At 38.1% G+C, this 10,434-nt stretch overlaps 1 protein-coding gene across 1 annotated transcript in view; it reads right to left on the reverse strand.

Moving 5' to 3' along the window:
* The window catches only part of Grm8 (glutamate metabotropic receptor 8), a 963,476-nt gene that overhangs the window by 759,050 nt on the left and 193,992 nt on the right, over positions 1 to 10,434 (reverse strand). Inside the window, exon 3 of the mRNA XM_004642707.2 lies at positions 3,779 to 3,995. Within this exon, the coding sequence (XP_004642764.1) occupies positions 3,779 to 3,995 (217 nt within the window). The remainder of the gene's footprint in view (positions 1 to 3,778; positions 3,996 to 10,434) is intronic.

Below are 10,434 nucleotides of genomic sequence, written 5' to 3' on the forward strand. Positions count from 1 at the left end.
CTCTGCAACTGTGTGACCTACATTTAGTTATGCCCTCTGGCCAAAGTTCCTGTTATTTTATGAAAAAATTGCTCAAAGTCTTTGAATTTTTCCTAAGGAATTCACTCAACCACCTCCAATAATGGAAATCTTCAAAGGTGATTGAGAGCCACTTCATGATCAAAAACCCAATAGGTGAGAAAACATTACCCCATTCTTCATTTTCCATTGCTGTATATAGGGCATTGTCCCCATCTTTTATACTGAAGCTTTATCCCATGAGTCCATCCTAAGCCTCCTTTGCTTCTCACACTACATGTCTACTTCCGCAAGTACTGCTCCCTCCTCATCTATCAACTTTATGAGAACAAACTTCAGATCTATGTCTCCACTCCTGCTCAGTTAGACCAGCACTCCATGCTGTTCTCTACAAAGACATACGCTGGTGCCTGTAGCTCAGTGAGTTCAGGACCAAGTTTTTGCTTCCTGCTCTAAACCAAGCTTTCCACTTTATTGTTTTCTGTGCATGATACTTGCCTTCTCCTAGTCACCCCGATATAGAAGTTTCAGATTAATGTTGATTTCTTTATTACCCTCAAGTTCCACATTTAATGAGTTACTAAATTCCACAGGCAAAGACATGTCTGAGAAATGTTTTTCAAATCTGTCTCTTCCATTTCTCTGATCACATCCCAATATCAGGCCAAAGTTGACACTGCAACGGTTCCTTAACTGGTTTCTCCATCTCCCACTTACATACAAGGTCAAATATGGACCCTGATGGATCCCTCAATCCTCAAGACTTTCTTGACTTGTCAAAAAAGCTTAAGAATAAAGTAAATACCCTCTGATTTCAAATACTCAATTTTATGTTGATGTTAAGCCTTTCAATTTTGCTTCTCATAAATCATAGTATGAATACCTTCTAAAGTGTGCTATTTGTTACCTCAAATATGTATTTTTGGCTTTTCCAGTAAAAGGCTTATAGCTAAGCAATGCCTTGAGATGACACTGTAGCATCATGTCACAAGGCTGTTTGTCTTTATTTTACAAATACCTCCTCTTTCTCCTTTGAAGGGACCTTGCCTAGGGAATAGCAGTTTGTGGTATCTGTTCATGCCTATCATTCACTCATGAATGTCATTCTCCATATGCACTAAGAAACACCTGTCTCAGGTTTTGTTAAAATGAAAAAAAAATGTTCTACCAATCTGAACAAGTAGTTTACCACTAAATAGATTTACTTCTCACTATCATTCCATTATGATCTGCTTAAATTAATCAGAAATAAGACCTACAGTGCCTCAATTTACACTAAAGTGCCTTAATGTTTCTAAGGAGAAAAATTCAGAAGAGAATATGGAAAACTCTATAAGAGAGAGGAAATATATAATTTTATTAATATATAGTCACTACAAAAATGAATTTATATATCTGTCTCTTTCTCAATCAATACACCAAGGTTTTTAAAAACATACTACTAATACAACGAATGACAGAGATGTCATCAATGTTGTAGTAAAAATAGCAAACATTACAGAACTAATGAATTTTTGTTAGTGATCAGATAATTTCAGAATGGGTTAAGTTGCTACCATTTGTCATTTCCATCATTTCCATTAATAACACTGTCATGTAAAAGGTTTAATTTTTAGGTATTTTTGTTCTAGATTAAATCTTTGTCATTAAAATGAAAAATGATTTTGATATTTAATGTATTCTATGGTGTACTCTAGTGTGGTGCTAATTTGACCTTTTCACTATTCTGCATATTAATTGATAATCCATCCCTCCTCTATTCCCCAGATAAGTGAGAACTGAAATACAATGGACAGCCAATCAAGTCACAGAATCCTGAAAGAATCAACACAGAAAAAATGTGTGGCTCTAATCAGGAACATACACAAGTTACTAAAATTATTTTCACCCATGTTAATGACTAAAACAGAAACAGGAATGATGAATGGCACCACCTGATTCTTTTGACAGTATTGCCAAAGTATAGCACTGTCCCTAAAAAAGTGAAAACTAAGTATTGCTTACATTAGTCCAAGGAACACAATGGTACTCTATCAAATAAGAACACATTTTATCAGATTACACAGCAACATACAAATTATTTCCTGCATCAAATTTTTTACAAAAATCTGTTTCATGGACACAGAATGTGTCGTGACATTATAGAATGTCCAGGATCGCTGCATAAAAGTTATTCCAGGGCTGGTGAGATAGCTGAGCAGTCTAAAGTGCCTGCTTAGGCAAGCTTAGGCAAGTTCAGCTACTGCAGTTTGATCCCTGGCACCACATGCTGCACTAGCCTTTCCCCCAGGGCAGGCTGAGCCAACCACAAAAAAAAAAAAAAAATCCAATACATACCCTGTTATTTTATTTCTTGTGTTGAATTATCATTCTGATCAAAAATTGACACCAGCTACATAACTCATTAGCCCTGCTTCTAGAAGCTATGGTTTTTTATCTCAGTAGGCATTTGCTCTAAGGAGGAACTTTGGATTTTAATCCAAGGAAATAACATAATTTAAATTTGATTTGAATGGTTTTAATTGGGTTTTTTTTCTTTACCAATACTGATACAATTTAAAATTCCAAAGGGCAAGCATTATTGCATCAGGGACACTTAGAGCAGGTGGGAACAGTTGTTCAATTGAATCAATTAACCCAGTCTGGCCGACCTGATCAGACCATTTCTATAGTTTCTGCAACAGCATAGCTGTAGAGCAAATGTTTAATACACAAATATTGTGCATAAGATCCTATGTTTTATAGTGTATGCAAGAACAGAATACAGATATTCACAAGTTTTTCAGTGAAAATCCTATTTTAATAACTTTGAATCATTGTCATTCCTGAAGTTAAGCCTCCAAACAAAACAATAAACCAATGAACATACTTTCTACCTTTAAGTTCAAAATTATGGAAAAACAACCAATGGATACTTTAATCTTTCCTTACAACATTGTCATCACCCTTCTAGAAAAATGTATTCATTCTTAATAAGAATAATAGTACTTAAGAAATAATAATAATATCTTTCCCCTTTCATCCACAAAGAAACATTATGTATGGGCTAATCAACAATAAGATTTGCGCTATTGATTGTTTTTGTTCTGTTTTGTTCTAGTATACATTTTCTCAAGTACAGGAATGGATTTCAACTCATGGGTAAACATATACATTGGTGAAATGTCTACAGAGACTTGAAAAAGCACTTTGTAGAAAGCCTAGGACAAGGATCATGAGCACTTTGTTCTAACCAAGTTTCTGTGTTTTCCCTCCATTCCACTGTACACTTCCAAGTTTTAGGTAAGAATAACAAAGTAAAGAGTCAAATATAACAATAGGAATATTGCTTTAGCATAGCCTTGGGTATTACTTCAGTTTTGGCTTAAGATGATTATTAATCTTAATCCCTCTAGTGTTGGATGTTAAATTCCACTGCCTTTCTTTAATTTAATCACCTGCTAATGTAAACTTCTAGCTAGAACAATCAAACAGTATGTCATTTATTCAAATTTACAGTGGCTCCAATGTGCCAGCAAAATCCCTCATCAAAACAGACAACTTCAAAATATGTTTGAGTCAGGAACTCTATTTCCAAAATTAGCACCAAAGAGTCACCTTGATAGAACTAAGAACAATAAAATCATTTATAATGTACGCAGCTTCCCCCTAGAGTGGACAACCTATGTCATGCATCTATAGGAGTTCTACTTATCTTATGCATATCAGGGTTTGGAGTTGTTCACCTCCAAATACAATCATCTGATAAACACACGCTCACCAATCTCCCTCGAGATCTGGGTGAAGGCCTCCACACCACTCTCTCCATAGTTTCCCTCAGAAGCCAATGTTGACACATAATTCCATCCCAGGGCTGTCACGATATCCACCATGGCTTGCGCTTGGTAGGAGTCAGGAGGGACCACTCGTGAGAAGAAGTCATACCTGGTGTTATCACTTAGCTCTGGGGCTGTGGATGCATAGCTAATTTGAGGTATCTGAAAAACAAAGTACAGGTCATTTCAACCCATTAGAGAATCTTGTAGAATGAGAGGCTGTCGTGAGAGACTAAACAGCCAAATCCAATCAGAAACAGACACATCAGCCTAAAGCCAAAATATGGTTTAAGTACCACCACTTTAATTGGAAGTATTTTATAGTCATCGATGGGTTCACTTTCTTTCAACATACATACTTGTAAGCAATAAGAAAACAGTTTGTTTTAAGTCGGGATCTTGCATTTTGGAAGAAAAAAATTGTGCTTATTGTTGTTGATTTTTATTCTGCACATGATTGTTCTGGCACAGAAATGAGAAAGAAATAAAGGCACAATATGTACATATATCAGAAAAGGTGACCTCTGAAATTGCTTTTGGCTTTAGGACATAAATGTTACACAATGACTTATAGGAAATTCAGTATGGACATTGAATATCATTTAAGTCTTAAGATTGGATTTTTGTAAAATGAACAGTTTTCCAAATATACTCACTGCTTTTGGTATGATTATTTAGCATCACATAAAAGATTTGAGGATAATCACATACCCTTTAATTAAAACATCTTTTCAAGCCCATAACCCAAAATCATAAAGAAAAAGAATCTGGACTATAAATTCTTTAGAAAATGAGACTATTTTCTGACATAGGCAGAGTGAATTGTTAGAAGATTTTTCAAACTAGGAATCCTATATCATTTTGCAGTAATTTAGGAGGTTGAGACTTTCAGTTATGCAAAATATCACTTCTTGGCTATCATGCTAGACTGTGGGTAAAAGCTCAGAGATCAAATTGACTCCAGTGAATCCTAACACAGGTGGAGTTTTTGAGAATGCAGGCTTGACTCACATATAAAACATTCAAATTTATTCTCCATTAAATCTTGCAGTGCTCAAAACGATGTGGGAGTTCCATTATCCTGCACAAGCTGTACACCCTAGGATCAACCTGACCAGATCATTTCCAATCCACATAGAGGTTTTGAATGTACTCTTATCATCTTTGAAAAGTACTCAACATTGATAATCTTTTCAGGTATACAGAGTCTGCTCTGTATAAGTGGTTCAAAAAGTGATAGTAAGCTTTCCAACATACAAATTAAAGCATTCAGGCTCAGAGCAATGCACTAGGAGCTCTCCAGGGTTCTGACAGAGTCACTTAGCCTCTGTGTAACCTCTATAGGCCTGTCCACCTGTACTGTATAACAATGACTACTCAGTCTAGGCTACATGATCCCAAATTCTTCCTAGTTCTGTTCTTCTCCTAGAAACTATTTTAACTTACTTATCAACATTATGTGATCTCAAAGAAAAAGTTGACCTTCCTCTATTTGCCCTCTTTTTTCTCTGCTATATACAGTGGACTTCTGACAGACATTTGACTTGATTAGGCTTTGTGCCTCTGTCGTACATAACTATTGAGCAAGATACCTCAACAGATTTCATGCCACACATCAAATCTTGGTCTTTTGCATCTTTCTTTGTTTGGTTCTAAAGAACCTGGAAAATAAATCATGGATGATTCAGTGAAATCATTCCCTTACAAAGCAAAACGTTCCCAAATACCAACACTATATGCATTTATATGCTCCAATGAAAGAGCTTCAATAGTCTGACCACATCAGCAGGAATTCTGTGTATGCATGAGTGTGGGTTGTGTAGGCATATGTGAGTTTGTGTGTGCATGTGTGCATGTTCTGGGAAGAGGATAACATTTTAAGAAACATTTTATAGCACTGTACTATTTCCTTGTCTAATTTGGACATATACACCTCCCACTTCCTCAGCAATTCAGAGTCCAGCAATAAAATGCCTTGCACAACCCCCACCCTGTCTATAATAATGAGCCACCCATTTCTAAAAATGAGCACAAAGTGTGAAAATTGAGTGTTTGAAACCAAAACTAATTATCTCAAATTACTACCTTCAGTCAGTCACTTTCAGGGCTGTTTAATTAGCAGTCAGCATCATGTTTAGGATTAATTAAACAGGTGTAAAGGGTATATAAAATAAAAGTGCAGATAGAAGATGGTTGTTTGATTAATTCAGTAATGGACTTTCTCCCAAAAGTCTTTAAGAGTTTTCTCTTTGGAAATCAATGTGCAAAAATTAATGTGAGAGTACATGTCATTATTTTCATTTGTTCTTTTTTTATGGGGCAGTCTGCAATAGCACACATCGTAGCATAGTAATAGTATTTCAAGACAACTTTTCAAGATGTCATGAAGTCACATTTCATTTTTATTTTATTGCATTGGACCACTAGGCATTGGCTCATTAAGCATTTTAATTTCTGTGCCAGCATCCCCAATATTTTCACCCTCCTCAAATTAAACCCCTACTGGCAACTGACAGGAGAATTTATTAAAGAACTAGAATGTGTCTTTTTCTTTTCCCTACATCAAATCTACTAACTACTCCTCAAGCCCCAGAGGTTTCATCTATCACAAGCAACAACAAAAACAATTAAAAGGTGGTGGTAGGGTAAGAAGTAAGAGGAAAAGTAAAGGAAACATACTGAGAAAGAAAAAATTCGGGAAAGCAACCTCCATCAGTTTTCCTATACTCTGCAACAAGTAACACCCTTTATAACCTTTTGTTAACACCCACCTTCCAGCTCTAAACATAACACCAAATTCTTCAGTTGGGCTCAGGTGTCCAACAGACACCTGTCTACTACCTTCTGTCCTACTCAGCAGCACCTGCACTCTTGTCCACACTGGCCCCTGTGTAGGGAGACTCTGCTCTCTTGTACCCCGTGGTCTTCTCTATACAGGGACTCCTAGAGTCAGCTCCTTCCTGGGAAGCTCCTCTAGCTCTGCCACAGTTTCCTTTTGCTGTTCCTCACTCCTATAGATCCCACCCATTTGACATTAGAATCTTGACTATCTGCTGCCTTATTATCCTTGGGCAATCAAGGTCTCTGCTTATTTGTTTAGTATAGCAAATAACATAACCCTTTCACATAACAGAGAAAGGGTTCAACAAATGTTCAGAGGCAAATCATTAATTAAATGATGGCAGAAAATATAATGTTGCATCTTACTAGACTATGCTGCAAGCTCTTCTCTATTTGCTCTCTCAATCTTTCTGGACCATTCAGTGTGCCCTAGGAAGCTGCTGCCTATCACTGTACCATGTTGACCTCTTGCCTTGGGTTCCAGTTGAGTTGAGCAAATGGGAAGCACCAGCAGGCCATGGGAGGGCAAGAGGAGACACTCAGATAATTTATTCCACAGCTTCTTTCTCCACTGATGCGATGTTTCTTGACTCAAGACCTCCCACACAGTCAAATACTGTGAAGCTCCAGTAAGCACTCCACACCTTTATTCCTGCTGGTCTCTCCTTGTTGCTTGTTTCTGAAGACTTCAGTATGCCATGGTGGTTCATTTAATGGAATCAATGCCTTATAAATACTCCCTTCCTTAACCTCTCTTCCATTACTCCCAAAGCATGCCAGAATCCTAATATACTCCTGTGACAAACTCTGAAAAGGACAATCTCTGTTGTGCCCCCAACCCTCAGCCCAGTCCTAACCTCTTCAGCATCCTTCATCCGCTTGCGTCTCCCAGCATTCATTGCCACTGTCCTTACATGACTTCTACCTTTTCTCTTTCAGTTTCTAAAGGCATCAAATTGCATATTTGAAAGCACCTGTCATTTTGCTTTCCTTCGTTTCTCATTTTCTTTGTGCTGAGGTTTCATATGAATATGATGTGTGCTTAAAATAAGACCATATTTCCATTACACAAATAAAGGACATTTGAGGCAATTAATTATACAACTCTGGACATTCATCACCATAGTCACCCTAAAAATTGCTTTAATTTCTGCTTTTCTGATCATTTTCCCTTTTATATTCTCACTTCTGCCTGAGGGAGATTTCTACTCCCAACCTCACCTTTCTTGGCAAATTCCAGAACAAATATTTCCTAACAAGCTCTTCACTCCTTGATTATCATCCTCCAAACAGAAGGGAAACTAAACCAAGAATCAAAGTTCTACAGTTATTGGACAAGAACCTATAAAAAGCTCTCCCTATATCCTCTGACATGTCCACACACATTCCAGGTTTTTCTTCTCTATACAGTCAGATCATCAGGGCCTCCCTCCCCTTTCCATATTCCTCTAGCAACTGGCTGTATAAGATAGGTTCAAACTCCATACAGATTGCTGAGTAAGTGGTCTTTAGAGTCTTCTGGGCATGCAGAAGGGAGTCCAGTGTTGAGATATGGTATAAGAGTAGAAGGCAATGTTTTGTCCTTGGGTCCAAGCTGGATTCTGTCCAATTCAGTTAACAAACATCCATGCACGTGGGGAGTTACTATACTTGGTACTTTACTTACCCAGCTGTCAAGAAAGCTGATTATTTTATCTACATTTAAATAGCTATACTGTGAATCTTGGACTTACAAATGCTAAGAAGAGATTCTAGACATTTGACTTAAACCTCAAGGAAACTAAAATGCTATTTCAAAAGAAGTTCACTTACATGTTCATGGACATGTGTGTGTGTGTGTGTGTGTGTGTGTGTGTGTGTGTGCACGCATGTGTATGTTTAAAATAGATAACAGTGGATGTTACTGTCTTTCAGTCTCTGTTCTCTGCTTCTTCTAGATGGAACCTATGACTTTTCCTAGATGCTGGGTCACTTCAGACTAGAAAGTATTTAGCAGCTTTCCTTCAAGTAGTGAGCATAACTTCTGAAACTGTCCTTAAAAAGAGAAATGTGGCCTTTTTGCAATCCTATTTTTATCTGACTAACAAAAATTCAAACATATCTAGAGCACCATTAGCCATCTCAGGCAATCACCTAGCAAAGCTGGAACAAAAGGCCTCACCCTAGTCCATGTCACTGTGGTAACTGGATCCCTACAAACACCAGACTTCTTCCTTCTTCCTTTCTTATCCTTCTTGAGTCCACACTACCCCAGCAGCCACACTAATTTTTTTAAATGAAAAAGTTGAATCTTATAAAGGTCTGTCCATATCCATGGGGAAAGAAGAACACACAACATAATACAAGCTGTGATAAGAGTAAAGAAGGAAACCAAATGCTGAGGTAATGACAGGGGATACAAAGACATGGTCAGGGAGGACATGTCTGAGGAGACCTCTGAGTGGTGGCTAAAGGCTAAGCAGAACCAGGAAGGACTCAAGAAACATGGAGCAATGCACATGATGCTGAGAAGAGGAGTAGGGCTTAGCCAGGTCAGGAAGCAAGGAAGGCAGCCTGCATGAAGGGATCCAATGAATGAAAGGGGAAGACAGCCAGATGCCACATCAGAGGATCCACAACAGTAGGTCTGGGCTTTATTTTACAAAACAAGGAAATGACTGAGGAACTCTGAGCAACGTTTCTTGCCATTGGCCCACTCTTGCATATCTTAATCTATAGAATGACTGTCTTAGGCAGTTTACAGATCCTCAGCTGACTGCGTCTCTCCAGCTGCCTTCACTGAGTCTAATAAGAGGTGAGATTGGGGGTTACTGAGACTCCAAGGTGCTCTTTTGTCATGTAAAGCTACAATTCTGTTGCGTCTGCCCTTTTAAGGTTTCCCAGTGCTTGCATATTAAAATTTTGTAAGTAAACTTGAAATTTGCCTTGTTCTGCTCAGCATGGAGAAGTTCTGTTCTCCATTGTTTCCTAAGGAAGCCAAGACACACTGCGCAAGGCAAGCACAGACCAGAGGAGTCCTCAGAACTGTAGCAAAGGCTTGTATGCAGAATACCTAACTTGCACACATTTTACCATCAAGAAAGCTTTCATTCTTTTTACCTCTATACGCAACCTTGTTCATTTACTGACTATGGAATTTTGTGGGGTAGATTGGAAGGTGGATCTTTTTGTGCCGTTCAGTAGCATCAAAGGTTTTCTACACTCTTCCCTCAGGAGGTAGAGCTTGCCTGAGCACTGCTCAAGTGGTGGTGCCCTTAGCGACAGTGGCTGTCACGTCACCCAGGCTTGGGATGAATTTGTTGTTTCTGGAAAATTCAGGACCAGGAAAACATAACTTCAGCCATTAGCTTTATCCTTTCAGTTTGAGCTCCTTGTAGTAGTAAAACTACTAGTCGATTGTGGGAAAGCAAGTATATAATCCAAAATTAAATAAAAGTGAGCAGTCAGAGCTAGAGGCTAATATCCAAGATTTCCTTCTTGCTTCCACTACCTTGAGTTTTCATGCTCCTATTTGCTTCATAAAAACAGAATAAGGTATCATCTCACCCCAGAAAGAATGGATATCATAAAGAAATCACCCAACAATAAATGTAGGAGAGGCTGTGGAGGAAAAGGAATCCTTCTCCACTGCTGGTGGGAATGCAGACTGGTGCAACCACTGTGGAAATCAGTGTGGAGATGCCTTAGAAAAGTTGGACTGGAAATTCTATTTAAACCAGCTATTCCTCTACTGGGAATTTTCCTGGAGGATCTGAAAACA

Source organism: Octodon degus, unplaced genomic scaffold, assembly GCF_000260255.1.
Source record: "Octodon degus isolate 3935 unplaced genomic scaffold, OctDeg1.0 scaffold00160, whole genome shotgun sequence".
NCBI lineage: Eukaryota > Metazoa > Chordata > Mammalia > Rodentia > Octodontidae > Octodon > Octodon degus.